This window comes from Natator depressus, chromosome 4 (genome assembly GCF_965152275.1).
Source record: "Natator depressus isolate rNatDep1 chromosome 4, rNatDep2.hap1, whole genome shotgun sequence".
In the NCBI taxonomy this organism is placed as follows: Eukaryota; Metazoa; Chordata; order Testudines; family Cheloniidae; genus Natator; species Natator depressus.
Window position 1 is genome coordinate 110500111 of NC_134237.1, and position 21135 is coordinate 110521245.

The 21135-nt window shown below is 40.3% G+C and overlaps 1 protein-coding gene across 10 annotated transcripts in view; it reads left to right on the forward strand.

The window, feature by feature from the left end:
• The first annotated feature begins 1047 nt into the window (after nt 1–1047).
• The window catches only part of LDB2 (LIM domain binding 2), a 283223-nt gene continuing 263135 nt past the window's right edge, over nt 1048–21135 (forward strand). For 2 of the 10 annotated variants that reach the window (XM_074951643.1, XM_074951640.1), the window contains exon 1: nt 1056–1393. In XM_074951643.1, the coding sequence (XP_074807744.1) occupies nt 1262–1393 (132 nt within the window). In that variant the 5' untranslated portion in view covers nt 1056–1261. Of the gene's footprint in view, nt 1394–21135 lie in introns of all 10 variants that reach the window. The other 8 variants (XM_074951639.1, XM_074951645.1, XM_074951638.1 and 5 more) reach the window with 7 other exon arrangements.

The window sequence follows — 21135 nt, forward strand, 5'->3', positions numbered from 1 at the left end:
TATTAAAAACTTCCCTCCCCAAAACTTTTAATCTCCCATGTAGTAGATTAACCCATTTCAGTTTTCTATATATTAAACACTTTTTAATCCACACACTACAGGTTCCAGAACTTTCATATGAATTTAATAGTCAGATAGATTTCACCCATCACTTTTAAGATGTGATTCCCATGGGCAGTTTTGGATTTCTTCCATTTATAATATACTGCAATTGGTCAAAGATTTATGTACTTAAACAGTCTTGGAAAATAACTGGATCTATTATTTTAAAATGATCCATTAGATTATCTATAATAATTTATTGCTTAACAGATTTTTCAGCAGTTATTTTATATAGCCCCCCCCTTTAAACACCCCCCCCCCCAATTCTTTGCTTTTTATATCTATCTGGGAGGTTTATGTTGTTAGCATTTGAGTGTTCTCTGTTGCGTGAAGTGTATTACTGAGATTATTTCTCTGTGCAAATTCTCTCTCCACAGTGTTTTTTAGTCTCTGGTGAAACAGTGAGCCAAACCCCCTTACAGTCCTTTAACTGTTGATTTGAAATGTAAAAAGCAAAAAACGTGCAGAAGAGTAATAGGCTGTTGAAACCACTGGAGATAAACACAAACACTTGGAACTGCCAGATCTCTACAGTCTTCTAGAAGTGACTCACCGGGCTCCAAATGCATGATGTTGTTGTGGCCTTTGTTTATGTATTTTGTAGTCATCACATTTCTGATATTATACAAGTGTGGTCTTCTTAGGGTACTGGCTCAGGCAGCAGTTAAACCACCTATATGCTAACAAGCCTTTGCTACCAGGTTCCTAAGGGGTCCTGGCTGGGAAAAATTAAAACCAAACCTTAGACCTCTGTCAGACTGAGAAGAAAATTATATTTTTGAAGTAGTCTACAGTGTGGACAGGAAATGACCCCTTCACAAACTGCTTCTTTAAAAACAAGCAGTGGTGCCTGAAGCTATCCAGTCTCTCTCTCTCTCTCTCTCTCTGGAGCTTGTGCTCTCTCTCTCTCCCCCCCCCCCCCTTCTCTCTCTCTGTCTCCTGCTATAGAAGGGCTCCAACAGCAGTTTCCAGCCAGTGTGTTCTCTCTCTCTCTCTCTCCCTCTGTGCGTCTGTCTGTGTGTATGTCTCTCTCTCTCTCTCTCTCTCTCTCTGTGTGCCTGCCTGCTGCTACTTTGTACTGTGAAGAACACACAGCCCATGTGCTCTGTATGGATGTTGATGATACTCTGTGTAGCTTGATTCTCTGCAAGCAGGCAAGATGTCCAGCACACCACATGACCCTTTCTATTCTTCTCCTTTTGGCCCATTTTATAGGAGACACTCACCATACATGGTGCAACCAGAGTACCGAATCTATGAAATGAACAAGAGGCTGCAGTCTCGTGCAGAGGTAAGTCCCTCAGCCTTGTTTTACTGTGCATGGACTGTGATAGGTTTCAGGCTGAATTCCGGCTGAAGCGTCCCATTAGACAGCACAATATACACAGGAATGAACACCCTAATTAATTTAGTAGTTTAATTGCGTAATCCTCATTATATTTTCACGCAGAGCAACTCTTTGAGTAGATACCAGTATAGGCTGAAATCTTGAAATTACAGTACAGCACTTCAGGTTTGATGCCAATCTGAGGAAAATTCCTTTTCCTTAAGTGTGTTTGCTCAGGATCTGTCCTGTTGGCATTTACAGCTATAATGTTGCAAGGTATTCCTCGATCAGTTGCACTAAACTAAAGCTTCTCCTTTGCAGGGAAGTGAACCATGACCTGTATTTGTTTTTCAAAGTCTTAACATTAAATATGAAAGATAGCAGCAACCAGAAGCAGAGTTTTAAAAAACTTATTCAAGAGCAGCCCTTAAAGAACACATGTGCGTAACACACAGATACTGAAATATGTGCATGTTTAGAAAAGAGTTGCCATTATCAAGACAAACGATCAGTTCATGACTTTATCATGTACTTGTCAGAATACCTAGAAACGTACTGTTGTAATGCTTTGTGTAGTCTGTTACTGCTTTGTACATATTGAATTGTACATGGAGATCAGCTCCTTTAAAGAATATGCTAAATGAAAAGAAGTGGTAGAAATACTTTTACTACTTTTTGATTTAAAAATTTAATGAAGCAACACTTTTGGTCTATTGGAGTGAAAAGTGTGTGTGGACTGGATCAGGCTGCATTTCTGCCCATGTGTCTGTGCAGCACACATGCTTCCTGCTGCAGTTTTTCCAAAGTAGTTTACTGTGGATGCACTGAACACACTTTAAGAAGTATAAATCTTGTAGAATGAATAACCTTCTGTAGAGTGGAAGTGCCCTGTGAATTTGTGTCAAGAGCCCCAGTGAAGGATTTTGGTGGAATTTAAGATGAATCTATTTGTTGTACTATAATTCTTTAAGGGAACACGAGGTTATCATAAAATAAAATACACATGCCTGAATTGTCAGCTAACCCACAGAGAATTCATGACGTTTAATGTATATGATACAACTAACAAGATGTGACCTGCTTTCTGATTGGTTAACTGCTAGACAGTGACTGATTTCCTAACGCTGCTATTTTCTAAACATATTGGTCTGTATATGTTAAATACAGTTGATAGTAGCTGAAAATTTAAAGATGCTCATTGCTTCCTTAGTCACATTAAGTATTCTCAGTTTTGCCTCAGGTCGTTAGCTGCTGGCAGTGATTGATACTTGGGTGTGGAAGGTGTTGTGTTTTGTTATTGCTTATTTGTTTGGTTTTTGCAACTCTGTGACTTACATTCCCATACAAATACATGTAATTGTAGTATGTTACAAATGAGCAGGAAAGAGAACGTGCTATCGAATGATCACTTTGGGATTATTTTGTAGAAGTTATTTTGAAAAGCTGTACATGTGACTGGCAGTTCAATCTTTTTGCATCAATGGTATTTTCAGTATTTTAAATATGCCCTTTTTTCTGATTAGACCTAAGTTACAAATTTTCCACTGCCAAAACTTTTTGGAGGACTTGTAGAAAGACTTTCCCCTGTTGCCTTGCTGACGTGAACTGAGCCAAATCTAGTGCATTTCATTAAAATTTTGCTACATATATGCTCTTTTGGTTGGGCTACTCTGAGGAGGAAGGGGTAATTTACCCCTCTTTGCTGTCACCCTCACTGATTTCAGTGGGCTATAACAGACAGAGTTCAGATAATGAAAAGTGCACCCTTATGAACTTTTCTTTTCTAGGTGTAAAAATACTTTTGCCTTGTGATTGTTCGATGTTAAAATTCTTCTTTTCTTTTCTTTCTTTGTTCCTGATGCCTGGACTATGGCATTGCTCCTTGTTGAGGCAGATATGATTCTCTAACTACCTTCAGCGCCATCACCCATACTTGTGTTAGAGCAGGGTTCCTTAATACAAAATTTAGTTCCTTGGACATTTTGATGTTTACGGTGGCTAGACGTGGAAAGATTGTGATGACGCATTGTTGTCTAATTGCAGGTGGAGAGTGGAAGTTTCACGCTCATTTTACACACTTATAAGCCCATCTGTGATTTGTAGCTGTGGAGTTCTAGAGTTTTATTAGGATCAGCCTTGGATATCTTACATCCTGATCAGTGGAGCCTTGCAGGTTATGGAAGGAATGTGCTTGGGCTTTGAGGGATATGGGCTCACTAAATAAGCATTTTTCCTCAGGCAATCCTTGGAATAATGTAGGTGATGGCCTCTGATGGAGGCTGCTTGCATACACTCAACCACACAGGGAAGGTAGCACAAGTAAAGCAGCTTAAGGGGAACGCAGTTATGGAGTCTCCAAAAGGGAAGAATGGGAGGGGGTGGGGGGTTTCTGGGAACCCTTTTGGACCTACTTTGGACAAGGCCAATCGAAAGCAAGGACGCCTGAAGGGTGGAACCACAACGCCTAACAAAACCAAACCCCACAACCTCACACTTACAGCCTTCAACAAACATTTATCTTGGTTGTGTCATGATGCACAACAATAACTCTCTTAGTAAATCCTCAGACTCTTAGTAAAGAGTCCAACAACAGCCTTCCTCTTCAGCAAAGGAAGGTCCAAGATAGAGGGTCGTGGGACAGTCACTTGTATGCCTCCTCTCACCCCACATGCTGCAGAGTCCAGCTTCGCAGTGGCTCCCTGTACATTACTGCTCAGCTGGACTTGTGAGTATGTTCAGGTGGGCCAAGAAAGGGTGGGGTGGGATCAGTGGAGCTGTCACTACATAGGTCCGCCGTTGCTGCATCCCCCTCTCCTTCCCCCTGGGAGGCAGGGTCTACTATCTCCTTGGGGATGCAGATGTGGGATACAGCTGTTCTGAGGCCTTAGGGCAGGCCTTATAAAGCCTTTTGCATCAAGCCTGATTGGTTTGGCATGGGGTGGGGATAAAGAATAACCTCTAATGAAGCATGTGTAGCTGTAGCTCAACATGCTAAGCAAATGAAGCTCAGCAAAATGCAATTTAGGCACAGCTTCCAGGTTTCTGTTTTCTTAAGTATGTTTTCTCTAGGAATAAATGGTAGCTATGGGTGAAGAACTGATAACTCTAAACCGTGCTAGACACAGCACACTCTTCTGCACTTCAAGGCCTGTCCCACCCCCAGTGCTTTCAGTGCTCCTATAATTGGCTTTTAAATCCTGGGTCTACCCTAAGCAAAGTCAAGCCCAATTCCGTGATGGTTTTGTGATGTAGAGAGAATTGTCCAATGGTTAAAGGCTGTCACTACCAAACTCATTCTTTCCTATAAAGAAAAGGAGTATTTGTGGCACATTAGAGACTAACAAATATATTTGAGCATAAGCTTTCGTGAGCTACAGCTCACTTCATCGGATGCATGCAGTGGAAAATACAGTGGGGAGATTTATATACATAGAGAACATGAAACAATGGGTGTTACCATACACACAGTAACCAGAGTGATCACTTAAGGTGAGCTATTACCAGCAGGAGAGCGGGGGCGTGGAGGGGGGGTGGATAAACATGGGGAAATAGTTTTACTTTGTGTAATGACCCATCCACTCCCAGTCTCTATTCAAGCCTAAGTTAATTGTATCCAGTTTGCAAATTAATTCCAACATTTCCCCATGTTCATTCTTGTCAACTGCTGGAAATGGACCACTTTGATTATCACTACAAAAGGTCTCCCCCCCCACACTCTCCTGCTGGTAATAGCTCACCTTAAGTGATCACTCTGGTTACAGTGTATATGGTAACACCCATTGTTTCATGTTCTCTGTGTATATAAAATCTCCCCATTACATTTTCCACTGTATGCATCCGATGAAGTGAGCTGTAGCTCACGAAAGCTTATGCTCAAATATATTTGTTAGTCTCTAAGGTGCCACAAATACTCCTTTTCTTTTTGCGAATACAGATTAACACGGCTCCTACTCTGAAATCATTCTTTCTTATGTGATTTTTAACTGTGCTAGAGCCCAGGTTGTTAACCAGCCTTCAGCCATACTTCAGCCTCTTTAAAGGTTGTGAGAAAAAAAGTCAAATCACACAGAAGTTTGATACAGTGGTTCTTTTCCTTTAAAAATGTAAATTAATACACCAATTCTTAATTCAACATGGGGAGTCAAATGTCCTTCTAGCATACATGATTTTAATAAGTAAACATAAGTTTTTTCTTTAAAATGTTTAAGTTGGCTGACAGAAATAAGGGTAAACTCCATCTAATTTTTATCCCAGGTAACTGAAGTTCTTGGTTTATAAAAATGCAGCTATTTTCTTGCTGTGTGTGTGACCATGGGACTTCTTTCCTGTACATCCGTACTCCATTTATCTGAATGTTTTGGATATTATTAGTTTAACATACTTAGAGAATAAATCTATTGTAGCCATGTAAGAAGTCTTTCATGTGTAGTGTAAAGTATTGGTAAATTGGTAAATAGATTTCATATCTCCTTCTTCATGGAACTTCCAACATAAAAGAAACCACCTCTCTCCTTCTTTGATGCTGCAATTCCTATTTTATTAGAATTTTTATAATTAAAAAATATTTTAAAATAAAGAGATAACACTTTTGAAATATCCTCTGATACTACAACATGCTGCAGATAAATCACTTATAGCTGCTGACAGTTTAGAGTTTGATCAATTTCTTTATCGTCAATATGCAATGAAATATGGCAACTTTTTCACTTGTTTCTAGGTTCCTTGTATTTCTGGAAGTTGTTTGTATTATAGGCTATTCAAATTGTCCTGCAGTCTATATGTTTGTCTCTATCACAAGTGGTGAAATTTTTCATTAACTATTATGTCTGATATGCAACATTTAACTTCACACCTGGCTCAGAAAACAGTGTTATAGAGGTGACTGGAGAAGTAGTTTAGAGTAATATGATTCTTTCTTTAAAACCAAAACAAAGCAATCAAACCATATTACCTTTTATTAATCTGTACAGTAAATTTCACAGAAGTGAAGGTTTCACAATGAAGAATATCAATAAAAGACAATAAATAGTGATTTAAAAACAGCTGCTTAAACGTACTGGAAATTTATTTACGCAGATATTAAACCAAACATTTAAAGCAAAACAAAACAACCCCTCTACACTCCATACTTAAATGGAAGAGTCTTTCTCTCTTTCTGTTTTCCCCCCTGGCTTATTTCCTCAGATTGCTGTTTTATGAAATCCATCTTTTTTTTCTCCTTTCTGATACATTTTTGAATATATTAGTCATAAAATTCTGTGTTGTGACATCACATTTGTTCACATAGCAACTTGATATCACAAACAGATCTCTGGTACCATGTGTATAATAAGTCTGAGTTTGTTTCAGAGGAGGTTGTGTTTTGTGGTGGTGAGAAGCCCAAAATGCTTTGAGACGCTGACTCTTGTTGTTAAGAATTTGAGAATGTTACCCTCAAATATCCTAATACCCAGCAAGGTACTTTAAAAGACCATTCTTAAAGCATGTTTGTCTGAAAGTAAAGGTCACTTTTTAAAAAAGACCGCACAAGCCCCTTTAGACTGACGTGGGGTCTTTGTATTTTTTTTTACTGATTTCTTTTTCTCTTTTTTAAAAACAATTCTGTTGGGGCTGTTTTCAATTAAAATTGCTACAAACTAACAATATTTATGAGGCTAGAAAAAAATCAGTTCACTTCCTTTCCACGTTGATTCTTAGCTTACAATCAGTGAGGGCTTTCTGCTTGTTTGTTTTTCTTGAGCTATAATATAGAACATGAACTATATAGTTGGCAAGCACAGAGTGACTTATTTGGTTTTTTTGGGGGGAAAAATCAATGTGAATTTTAAGGGGAACACTCTTCTGTAAACCTTCTCCTTAAATTGCAAAGATCCTTACCAGCTCATTGTTTATAAAGAACATAAAGCATGTTTTGAGCAAAAAAAAAAAAGCAACATAAATAGTTCAAAACTCAGTCTTCTTCAGATTGGATGTAGACACAAATTACAATGCAGATCTTATCTGAAAACCAAAAGCTGTTTTTATTGTGAGGAGGAGAACTGAGATCATATGTGATGGACCCAATCCTGTGCTCTTATTTCAGTGGGAGTTTTGCCTGCAGTAAGACTGCTAGATCAGACCTAAAAAAATACCCTATTTGGTTTAGATGCATTCGATGCATTAGCTTCCATTGTGTGTATCACTAAAAATATCTAAGGGTGGCCTTCTGAAGAAATCAAAACATATTTACTAGACACTTTACTTCGTAGGGTATATTTTTTGTGTTATTTTGCCAAAAGTTGGATGTGTGTCATGCACCAAGCATTCCAACTGTGCTGATTTTCCCAGCTCAACACCTAGGGTAGGTACTTTTGCACAGGGCACAAAGATAGAGCGCATGTGTGTACCCCTCTAGCTCCAGTGTAGACTTATCCTTTGCCAAACTGTCTTATATATAAATATATAAGAAAGGACTGAGTATCAGGTAGGATTACCCAGGGGCTATAACCCACAGTCAGATAACAGTAAGATGTGGAGACTTAACTGTGGAGCTTAATTCTGAGGGACCAGTGAAAATTGCCCTGGCTGAAAAATGTATAGGCTATACAAAAACTTTCATGGCCGTCAGGACTTGGTGGCTGGTAAAGTTTATAAACTCGTCAGGACCAAAGGAAGATGCTAGAGTGAGGTGTCGGTGGAGTCCATAAGCTTCAGAGGAGCTGGAAGTGCTGCCAGGGCTAAAACTCCTGCAGGAGTAGGGATGCAGAACCTGAGCTTTGAAGCTCTACCGGAACGAAACTTCTTTACACTGCCCAGCCCCATGGCTCATCACACCAGGGCAATTCTTCCAGTTGCTCCTTAGTCTTATTGGGATCCAGGAAGTGGGCACTCTCCCTGCCCCATAGTTGAGTAATTAGAACAATTTTGTCTTTCTTACCACACACAGTGCCCGCATACCTGCTGCTTTCTATCCTTACACTTTTCAGACTAACAGCCGTGTTAGTCTGTATTCACAAAAAGAAAAGGAGTACTTGTGGCACCTTAGAGACTAACCAATTTATTTGAGCATAAGCTTTCGTGAGTTACAGCTCACTTCATCGGATGCATACTGTGGAAAGTGTAGAAGATCTTTTTATACAAACAAAGCATGAAAAAATACCTCCCCCCACCCTACTCTCCTGCTGGTAATAGCTTATCTAAAGTGACCACTCTCCTTACAATGTGTATGATAATCAAGGTGGGCCATTTCCAGCACAAATCCAGGGTTTAACAAGAACGTCTGGCGGGGGGGGAGGGTGGTAGGAAAAAACAAGGGGAAATAGGTTACCTTGCATAATGACTTAGCCACTCCCAGTCTCTATTCAAGCCTAAGTTAATTGTATCCAATTTGCAAATGAATTCCAATTCAACAGTCTCTCGCTGGAGTCTGGATTTGTAGTTTTTTTGTTGTAATATCACAACTTTCATGTCTGTAATTGCGTGACCGGAGAGATTGAAGTCTTCTCTGACTGGTTTATGAATGTTATAATTCTTGACATCTGATTTGTGACCATTTATTCTTTTAAGTAGAGACTGTCCAGTTTGACCAATGTACATGGCAGAGGGGCATTGCTGGCACATGATGGCATATATCACATTGGTGGATGTGCAGGTGAACGAGCCTCTGATAGTGTGGCTGATGTTATTAGGCCCTGTGATGGTGTCCCCTGAATAGATATGTGGGCACAGTTGGCAACGGGCTTTGTTGCAAGGATAGGTTCCTGGAATAGTGGTTCTGTTGTGTGGTATGTGGTTGCTGGTGAGTATTTGCTTCAGGTTGGGGGGCTGTCTGTAGCAAGGACTGGCCTGTCTCCCAAGATTTGTGAGAGCGTTGGGTCATCCCTCAGGATAGGTTGTAGATTTCATGATTTCAACAATTTCCATCCCACCATCAACCTCAGCCTGGTCCAGTCCACACAAAGGATCCACTTCCGGGACACTACAGTCCTAATAAACAATGGTCACATAAACACCACCCTATACCGGAAACCTACTGACCGCTATTCCTACCTACATGCCTCCAGCTTTCACCCTGACCACACCACACGATCCATTGTCTACAGCCAAGCTCTGCGATACAACCGCATTTGCGCCAACCCCTCAGACAAACACCTACAAGATCTCTATCAAGCATTCTTACAACTACAATACCCACCTGCAGAAGTGAAGAAACAGATTGATAGAGCCAGAAGAGTTCCCAGAAGTCACCTACTACAGGACAGGCCTAACAAAGAAAATAATAGAACGCCACTAGCCGTCACCTTCAGCCCCCAACTAAAACCCCTCCAACGCATTATTAAGGATCTACAACCTATCCTGAAGGATGACCCATGCTTTGTGTGTATAAAAAGATCTTCTACACTTTCCACAGTATGCATCCGATGAAGTGAGCTGTAGCTCATGAAAGCTTATGCTCAAATAAATTGGTTAGTCTCTAAGGTGCCACAAGTACTCCTTTTCTTTTTGCGAATACAGACTAACACGGCTGTTACTCTGAAACCTATGGTATACAAAATTCAATATGTTCATATGTGCCTGCGTGCACCCACGCACTCATATATATATATATAAGAAAAAACTCTTTAAAAACATAAAGCAAAAATGGGCAACCTTTTATCCTCCAAAATTCAGGTTACGTGACTTCTTACTTTATTCCTTAAGAAGCTAGGAAACAACACCAATTTCCGCATCCAATTTCTTTGTTGTGATATGGAACCTTTCAGATTATCTGAGACTGGACAGAACAGATATGTGCGCTTGATTTTCCATTGCCTTGCAACATATATGCTATTTTAGACCTGAGCAAAGTCAGTGTGAAATGCTACCTAATCAGAATGGTAGCATTCTACACTCAGGCTATGTCTACACTGTCCCGCTGGATCGATCGCTGCCCACTTATCCGGTGGGTAGTGAAGATATACTCTGAATGAAGGTACTAAATAGCCCTGTCACTTGTCCCTAGTCTTCATCCCAAGAGTATCAGTTAACTCTTAAGGTAATAAGCTAATAATGTTGTGTATGTGATTTGAAGTATCATTTTTAGCAATTAGGAGTTCAGATATGATGCACTGCAATTATTATATAGCTCATCTATCTGTTTTACATAGCAATAATTATCATGTAGTAATGCTTTGTGGGATACTTGGCATTATGCACTGAATGGAATCCTGCATGTAATCATGAACAGTGTGCCAACAAGCTATGGTAATAACCCTTTGATTGCCATACCTTATGCACATCCATGATTATTATTATAAAGGGTAGGCTCATTATGAAGAATGTGCTGGCATGAGTTGTAGGCGGAACCAATACAGTAGATAACAGCTCAGTATTAGAGTGTAACAAATACTGCAGTAAAAATGTCTATGAGTATTCACTTGAATTTAAAAATGAATCCATGCCCTTTATGAGTTTGCTTTCTGTTAACATTGAACAGTTGAGTTTCACCTTCATGAATACTTGGAGAAAGTGAATTTTAATATATCCTTCTCAAGTATTCAGCCAGGAGGTTGCCTATTTGATATGAGATAGGATGCGACTTGACCCATCAAGGGGATAATTTCCAAAAAACCCTTGCCAGAGCCCTGGCCCAGAGCAATTAAACAAGCCAGGCAAGGATCTTCCTGCCACCTCCATAACCAGGTCTGTGCATACATATGAAGCTCTTTAGTGTCAATGACTGATGATGGTGGAAAATTAGAGATTAGTGAATGCCATGTACCTGTGTATTTTATGTGGGATGGGACACTGCTTGACATTCAATGACTTCATGTGGCTGTAACAAGAAAAAATTAGACTGAATCATTTCAAAGCTTCAGTGGCTTTTTAAGCCTTCATCATAATTATAAGGGTTATGGTCATCCAGCCAGGGAACAGAAACAGTACATGTGGCTTGTATGACCAATCACAAGTTGAATTTTGAATATAGAATATTGTGTACTTACAGCAAACTGGTGATAAATCCAGTGAGTTAAAAAGAAAAAAAAATTAGCAAAAATTAGTCTAAAATGTGAATAATTAATATATTCCAGGAAGTTATCTGTTCACAGAATTGCTGTGAGCAGAAAGAGGTTCAATTCATCAAGTCTATTTTTTGCTGTGACTAGCTCAGCTCTTTTCAGTACCTCTTAGCACACTGACAGGGTTAATAATGTAAAGTAAAATGATTGGTCAAGACGCCAGCATACTAAGTGTATTGCTTGTGAGACAGCTAAGATATTTAACACCGACAAAAACAGCCAGCCTGAAACAACCAGGCTGGACTTTGACTGACTGACTTTCATCCAAAGGACTGCAGAATGTGCACTTCTAAATATGCAGCACAGCACAGACATCCTAGTACTGAGCTGCGTTAGCACTGGTACGTAACCTGAAGCCACAACCTGCGTGTCTAGACTGACAAGAGTCCTACCAGTTGAGTCACCATGACACCTTGTGGCTTATTAAGTAACATATGTATCTTTTTGAAAATAACAGCTAAAACTTAGCTTATTTTGGATATTGACAGATACCATGGGATACAATTGTCTATTGGTTTAAATACCTTTACTGGTTTAGTGTATTATGTTAAATTAAACAGTGATGATTTGGTTTTAACTGTGCTAACGGTCCCTAGAATGAATTTGTCGAAGTATTGTAATGTACTTTATAAGTGTCACAGCAAACATGCCATTTCAGTAAATTTGACCCTTAGATCTTATATTCATACTCCTAGTATCACCTCATCACTCAGATTAAATACTGAAACGTTGTGTAGCTGCCGTGCAGGACCAACTAAGTTTGTAACTAAGATTTAGGCTAACCCAACCCCCCCCCCCCTAAAAATGAAGAGAATATTTGTTGGCTGTGGAAAATGGCTACAAACTAGCAGAGTTAAATGAAAGTGACTAAAATGTGCTAAGCAACAGAAATAGGCAATAGACACAAAACCTCTTTACACCAAAATTGGGGTAGAAAATTGTTCACGCTCTTTGGTTGTAGATAATTCATTACCTATTATTCTTAATGTGAATTTCTCATTGTAATTTTTTTTTTCTGAAAAATTCTTTCTTGAACTTAAATTGGGCAGGTGATCAATGATGTACCACGCTGAGATACTCAGACAGAACATTACGTCCGTAATGAATCAGGATCTTACAGTACAAGATGCCATCCTCCATCACCTACTTATTAAATTTTCAGACAAGTGGCTGAGACCGCAGCATACCATGCTAAGAAATATTGTCTCATGGTTTTCTTGTCTGTCTATCTATCCCTGTATCCATCTGTTGTCTCTTGTCTTATACTTAGGTATGTTTTCAAAGTATCCTACCCAAACTAGATTGAATTCAGCTAGCACAGGTAACAACAGCAGTGAAGACAGTGCAGTGTGGGCTTCAGAACTAATAAGAACATAAGAACAGCCATACTGGGTCAGACCAAAGGTCCATCTAGCCCAGTATCCTGTCTTCCGACAATGGCCAATGCCAGATGCCCCAGAGGGAATGAACAGAACAGGTTGTCATCAAATGATCCCTCCCCTGACACCTATTCCCAGCTTCTGGCAACCAGAGGTTAGGGACACCATACCTGTTCATCTTGGCTTATAGCTATTGATGGACCTATCCTCCATGACAGTACAAGCCTGGCACCTGGCACAGACCCTGGGTACATACTCTGCTTGCTAACCCTCACTGAAGCCCATGCTGTGATGTCTTCACTACTGTTACCTGCACTAGCTGGATTCAAGCCTGTGCACAAATGAGCCCGTGCCCAGCATTTATTGTGTAGACATGCTCTTAAGTCATAAACTGTCTGGGGCAGCGACTGACTCTTTGCTCTATACAATGCCTAGCACGATGGGGCCCTGATCCATGTCTGGGGTTCTGAGGTACAAAGAAGTAATACAAATAATTGAATAATAATAGGATCATAGACAATACAGAACTAGAAGGTAGGATTTTATATGCTGGTTTAAATCAGATTCTGAGTATTTCACTTTGGTTTTAATCCCACAAATCAAAAGGATTAAATTTATATTTTACATGTTCATCCATCATAAATTTGACTTTGATTAGAAAATACCACAAATTATTATTTGTTAATGGCATCGAATAATTGTAATCTTCCAAGAACATTAACATGTCATTAACACCTGTTGTTGTTCTCATACCTACTGGCCATATTTTTGCTCTCCATTACACCCAGGCCAGGCTAGTGGCTTTGCTAGGGTTGCACAAATATAGCAAAGGACAGCATTTGTCCAACTACATTGTAATCTGATGTCTGTTGTTAAATGCACCATGATTTTCTGTGATTCTAAAGTAGTCTCATGCCAGTTAAAGGCATTCCTTCCAAATCTCTGTTCTTATAGTAGCAGAAAGTTTAACATACCTTCAACCATAGGTGCTGGAATGAAGGGTGCTGGGTGCTGCTCCTGCACCCCCTGGCTTGAAGTGGTTTCCATCAGATATAGAGTTTACAGTTTGGTTCAATGGCTCTCAGCACATGTACCATACAAATTGTTCCAGCAGCGCTGCCTTCAGCTCCATATGAAAAGGATTTTCTTTTTGACAGTATCTAGTGTTGTGGTCTATGTGTTTTATCTCATTGGGATGTTGGGTGGAAATGCAGTAAACTCTTGCAACGTGCATAAGTACTGAGGTAGAGATGAATGCTGGAGATCCTCCTAGGGGACAGAGGAGATACATTGCTTTTTAAGCTCTGCATTCAACTGATCTAATTAACCACTGTGTGCCCAGTATAAACATTTTAAAAATCCCCAAACCCTATTGGCTTATCAAACACAACTCTCAGTACCAAGCAGATATGTATTCGGTTTTGCTTTTTAATAGACATCTGTATTTATAGGCAAATGAATAGAATAAGTCTAAATATTTTAGTCTTGAGCAAAGGGGCTATTTTAAATGTCATTTTGAACATAAATTGGGCTACCTTAAGCAAAGCATATATCGTCTCTGGTGTGCTACACATGCTAAAATAGTATCAATATTATGATGATACTTTTCTGAGTGCAGGTACAGTAGCTGTATCTTAGCTGTTGCCACATTCTACACTAAATGTTACAGAAGCTGCTATAAGTTGCAAAGAACCATTTCCCTCTGGGGCAGAAGTGACAGAGGGTTATACTTTGGTCAAGAAGGTTAGGGAGCATAGATGTTTAAAACTACTCAAATGATCTCTTCTCCATTTTATTATGCTACATCCTCCTGCAATACAAATAAAATGGAATGAATTTCAATAAAGAACTGGAGCAGTTCACTGTAGTGCTGATTGGCTAGGTCCATTACAGCTAAGGAAGTGAGCTGTAGCTCATGAAAGCTTATGCTCAAATAGATTTGTTAGTCTCTAAGGTGCCACAAGTACTCCTTTTCTTTTAGCTAAGGAGCTGTGGCTCTATTCCTAATAATAAATTAGAATATGAATATTAACACACATTCTTGAATATCTGTGTGGTAGGGATGAAGAGATGTTTTCTACATAGATGCCCTTCTAGAGGTGGAAAGATTCAGTGGCTATGATTATTACAATCCAAAGTTTCCCCACCTCTGCCTAGAGCAGCATCTAAGAAAGTGTCTTTTTTAAACTAAAAAGGATGGTGGAGGGAGATCTGATAACTAGTACCACTCCCATGTCTGCGGTGGGTAGAAGGTAGATGCCTTTTAAAAACAGTTTTTATGTTTGGAGGGAAAAAAATGCCTTGACTAAACTTACTGAAACATCAAGGGTGGCCTATTACAAATACAATTAAGTGTGTGTGTACAAACATGCATGTACCTGCACACAATCACACGCACACCTATATATTCAGGGTAATTATCAGGAAGTGTATGAAAATACTAGGTCCGTGAGAACTTGGATAAACCCACCTAGTGAGCACACTTTCCTTAATAAACTAGCTTCTATTAGCTTGTGAACCCAGAGCAAGATTATGAGAGGCAACAGAAAAATATAAATTTAGAAAGCTCAGTTCAGTATTCTCCATTTTTTTACTGAGAAACTGAAGCCACAGAGATACACATGAAAAGAAATAACATAGTGTCTGGTAATTCAGTGGATTTTTCTATCATTTTTAACTCGCTTTTTAACACAAACCTAGTGGCAATATGTGTTGGAACTAGGGGTGCTGGGCGGGGTGCTGGGCATGCTGCTGCACCCCCTGGCTTGAAGTGGTTTCTATTCTATACAGGGTTTACAGTTTGGTTCAATGGCTGTCAGCACCCCCAATATACAAATTGTTCCAGCACCCCTGCTAGTGGCCTGGATTTCAGTGAGAGCCTGATGTTTGTAGCGCCTCTGCGGAGCAAATCCTGGTTCCACTGAAAGTTTTGCCATTGACATCAATGGGACCAGGATTTGGCTCTGTCTGTGGAACTTGCATTGAAGCCCCTGGGAAACTGTAGTAGAGTAGCTGCAGCATTGGGCTCTGTTTATTCAGAAAAAACAAACAAAAAAACCCAATCCCCCACCTATCTGGGCCTCAGTTTTCAAAAGGGGTATATAAAGTGTCTCAAATTGGGTACCAAAAGTTGAGGCACCTGAAGTCAAAAATTACTCTTAAAATGTTGTCCTTAGTCTGACAGCTGTGTAAAATTACATATACTAGATTTTATAGGTACATGAATTTTCCACATACGGTTTCACACACATCACAAATATAGAAAGCTTGGTCAAAAACAGCCAGCCTCACTATCAGAGAATATTGGATAGCAAAGCATACCATGTAAGGGGGATGAAGTTTCACTAACTCACAAGTTTAGCCAGATAGAGAAATGTATGGTATATAAATTATTTAGCAAAATGGTGCTTGGTCTTCGACAAGAAATAGGATGAAGTAACTCATCCACCCAGCTTTGTCCATGCAATTAATTAAATGGGACATTGAAGGCTATGTTGTTAGCTATATTTGTAGATTACAATTTTTACAGGATTCACTCTTAGATTTATTCTCAGTTTGCATCAGAAATTAGACACTCGTAGTTAATATTTTTCAACATATTTTTCAGACAGCAGCTAGACTCTGGTACTTGGCTGCGAGGGAAAAGGAGAGGATTAAATGAAATTCGTAGCCTTTTAGTGTGTGTTCAGGCTGAGACTGGCAGCATGTGTGGTTTGTGGCTGGTGAATTGGCACGCTTACAGCCTCCATACAATGTCAAGTGTGCACGTCGTGGATTTTTGCAAGCTAAACATCAGCTTTAAAAAACATCCCCCAGCTTGCTCTTATTTAGGAGGCTATGTACTCCATCTAAAAAGGGAGAAGAAAATAATCAAGCTGATGGTTACTATTACAGACTGGTATTGCTTGTAAGCAGGGCCTCAACTGCTGGGCTCGGCAGCTATCTCATAGTTGTGTTTACTGAAAAGTGTTTTACTTGTTAGCTATAATAAAATACAACACACTGGCTCAATGAGAGAAAATGGCTTCACTGGGTTTTGTGGTGCATTTGTGCAACTAGCAAATGCTATGGATGAAATTCCAACCACACTGAATCAATGACGAATCAAGATCTCACCTCATTTATTTATCTTAAAACATGGATTACTTTAGTTCAATAATTGTATATCTTTATTAGTGGAGCATTAGGAAAATAAGAATGAAATAAATTCCTCCACAAGATTACAATGAACACTGATGACTTTTTATTGTACCCTTCACACACAAACCACCTTGATGCATGTAATACCTTTGGAAGCTTCTCAGGCTACAAAATACATGTCCAAAAATCTAATCCTAATGGTACTCTCATATTTCAAATCTGTGAATTTTCTTACAACTCCATTTGAAATTTCCAAGCAATTGATCCTTTTTGGCATAAAATTCAAACCTGATCTTTGAAAAATAGTCTTCATCAACACCAATTCTCTCATTAACAAAACCTGTAGGGGGACTAAAATAACTGGGACTTTTATTTATGGACTTCATTTTAATATTGAAAATGAGTATTCCTTCTTGCCTGCTGCGCTCTGAGTATGATTCCATTAAAAAATCCTGCTCAGATCTTCCACAATACAAACTACTGTTTAGTAACCTAATTTGGGCTAGCAATTCTGCGGGAGACAGTCATATAATTTTAAGGAAGTCACGGAAAATGGAGGACTCTTGTCTTTTGGACATCAATCTCCATTACCTCTCCCCTCATGGGACATCACCAAATAATTCCCAAAGATGGTAAACTCTCACTTTCCCTTATGGCATCTTGTAGCTCACTGTTGTATTTATCTGCTGTCCACACACTATACCTGTAAGAAGAAACCCTGTTTTCAGTATCCATTCTTAAACGAATCAGTGGCATCCGAGAATCCTCTCCATTGTTCTTTGCACAATACTCCACTTCAGAATAACGCTACCTTTCACTCTAGCGAAAGGAAACTTTTCCACCTTCAGCAATCCCATAATATTCTTTGTGTGGGCAAACTTTTTGCAAAAGCATACACTGTTACTGGACTTTTTCTTAGTTAAAGGAAAGATCTTAACTGCAGTGCAGTTTGTGTTGTTTATATCAGTTAATTCAACTATATAACCCTGCTCCACAGCATGGAACTTTCTAAAACATCCCGAAAAGACATGATTAATACGTTTGGGGCTAAACTTTGCTTTTTGCAGGCAACTTCACTTAGGAACATGGGACTGGAGGAGCCCTCCTTGGTGACCAAGTCCAGTCCCGTGCTATTTCAGGACACCCTATCATATAATCCCATTAGTAAATTGATCAAACTCCACCTTAAAACTGATTAGGTTCTTTGCCCCCGCTACTCCTATTAGAAGACTGTCCCAGCGCTTCATTCCTCTGATGGATAGAAACCTTTTAATTTCCAGCCTAAATTTGCTACATCCTGAAATGTTCTGCTTGAACACAGAATTGATTCTTTCTGAAAAAGGATGGTGCAAAGTGTAGCTAAATGTTGTATTAATCAAGAGCTTGTGGAGACCCTTTAATCTGGGAGAAAGAAGACCCTATATCAGTTCACAGCTGTAGGAGCCTACTGCTGACCTCTCCCTGAGCATGTATAATAAACCACGACTGCATATGTGCAGACATCTTAATCATCAGTGTGTTTTGCAACTGGGATTTGCAAGGACAAGCTGAAGGAATAACTGTGAGCAGTCAGTGAGTAACAAACTCTTATCCTCGCTGGAACTAGTCACTAGAGGGGGGCAGGATCTCACACATTAACGCAGTGAATTACAAATGTATTAGAGAAAGATTGTAAATAATGACTGGTGGAGAGGGGAATCGATTACCAGGTAGCAGTTCTATAGATTTCTTCAGCTGAGGTTAAGTCCCTTCCAGCCCACAAAAAGGCCCTTGCAGAATGTGTCCTGATTTTTGGAAATAGGGTTGCCAGGCGTCCGGTTTTCAACTGGAATGCCCGATTGAAAAGGCACCCTGGTTGCTCCGGTCGGCACTGCTAAAAGCCTAAGTTAATTGTATCCAGTTTGCAAATTAATTCCAATTTAGCAGTCTCTCGTTGGAGTCTGTTTTTGAAGGTTTTTTTAGTTGAAGAATTGCCACTTTTAGGTCTGTAATCGAGTGACCAGAGAGATTGAAGTGTTCTCCGACTGGTTTTTGAATGTTATAATTCTTGACGTCTGATTTGTGTCCATTGATTCTTTTAAGTAGAGACTGTCCAGTTTGGCCAATGTACATGGCAGAGGGGCATTGCTGGCACATGATGGCATATATCACATTGGTAGATGTGCAGGTGAACAAACCTCTGATAGTGTGGCTGATGTGATTAGGCCCTATGATGGTGTCCCCTGAATAGATATGTGGGCACAGTTGGCAACGGGCTTTGTTGCAAGGATAGGTTCCTGGAATAGTGGTTCTGTTGTGTGGTGTGTGGTTGCTGGTGAGTATTTGCTACAGGTTGGGGGGCTGTCTGTAAGCAAGGACTGGCCTGTCTCCCAAGATCTGTGAGAGTGAGGGGTCATTCTTCAGGATAGGTTGTAGATCCTTGATGATGCGTTGGAGATTTAGTTTAGTTGGGGGTTGAAGGTGATGGCTAGTGGCATTCTGTTATTTTCTTTGTTGGGCCTGTCGTAAATTCTGGGTACTCTTCTGGCTCTGTCAATCTGTTTCTTCACTTCAGCAGGTGGGTATTGTAGTTGTAAGAACGCTTGATAGAGATCTTGTAGGTGTTTGTCTCTGTCTGAGGGATTGGAGCAAATGCGGTTGTATCGTAGAGCTTGGCTGTAGACAATGGATCGTGTGGTGTATCCTGGATGGAAGCTGGAGGCATGTAGGTAGGCATAGCGGTCAGTAGGTTTCCAGTATAGGGTGGTGTTTATGTGACCATCGCTTATTAGCACCATAGTGTCCAGGAAGTGGATCTCTTGTGTGGACTGGTCCTGGCTGAGGTTGATGGTGGGATGGAAATTGTTGAAATCATGGTGGAATTCCTCAAAGGCTTCTTTTCCATGGGTCCAGATGATGAAGATGTCATCAATGTAGTGCAAGTAGAGTAGGGGCATTAGGGGATGAGAGCTGAGGAAGCGCTGTTCTAAGTCAGCCATAAAAATGTTGGCATACTGTGGGGCCATGCGGGTACCCATAGTAGTGCCGCTGATTTGAAGGTATACATTGTCCCCAAATGTAGTTATGGGTGAGGACAAAGTCACAAAGTTCAGTCACCAGGTTTGCCGTGACATTATCGGGGATACTGTTCCTGACAGCTTGTAGTCCATCTTTGTGTTGAATGTTGGTGTAGAGGGCTTCCACATCCATAGTGGCTAGGATGGTGTTTTCAGGAAGATCACCGATGGATTGTAGTTTCCTCAGGAAGTCAGTGGTGTCTCGAAGATAGCTGGGAGAGCTGGTAGCGTAGGGCCTGAGGAGGGAGTCTACACAGCCAGACAATCTTGCTGTCAGTGTGCCAATGCCTGAGATGATGGGGCGTCCAGGATTTCCAGGTTTATGGATCTTGTGTAGCAGATAGAGTACCCCTGGTCGGGTTTCTAGGGGTGTGTCTGTGCGGATTTGTTCTTGTGCTTTTTCAGGGAGTTTCTTGAGCAGATGGTGTAGTTTCTTTTGGTAACCCTCAGTGGGATCAGAGGGTAATGGCTTGTAGAAAGTGGTGTTGGAGAGCTGCCTAGCAGCCTCTTGTTCATATTCCGACCTATTCATGATGACGACAGCACCTCCTTTGTCAGCCTTTTTGATTATGATGTCAGAGTTGTTTCTGAGGCTGTGGATGGCATTGTGTTCTGCACGGCTGAGGTTATGGGGCAAGTGATGCTGCTTTTCCACAATTTCAGCCCGTGCACATCGGCGGAAGCACTCTATGTAGAAGTCCAGTCTGTTGTTTCGACCTTCAGGAGGAGTCCATCCAGAATCCTTCTTTTTGTAGTGTTGGTAGGAAGGTCTCTGTGGGTTAGTATATTGTTCAGAGGTGTGTTGGAAATATTCCTTGAGACGGAGACGTCGAAAATAGGATTCTAGGTCACCACAGAACTGTATCATGTTTGTGGGGGTGGAGGGGCAGAAGGAGAGGCCCCGAGATAGGACAGATTCTTCTGCTGGGCTGAGAGTATAGTTGGATAGAGTTACAATATTGCTGGGTGGGTTAAGGGAACCACTGTTATGGCCCCTTGTGGCATGTATAGTTTAGATAGTTTAGTGTCCTTTTTCTTTTGTAGAGAAGCAAAGTGTGTATTGTAAATGGCTTGTCTAGTTTTAGTAAAGTCCA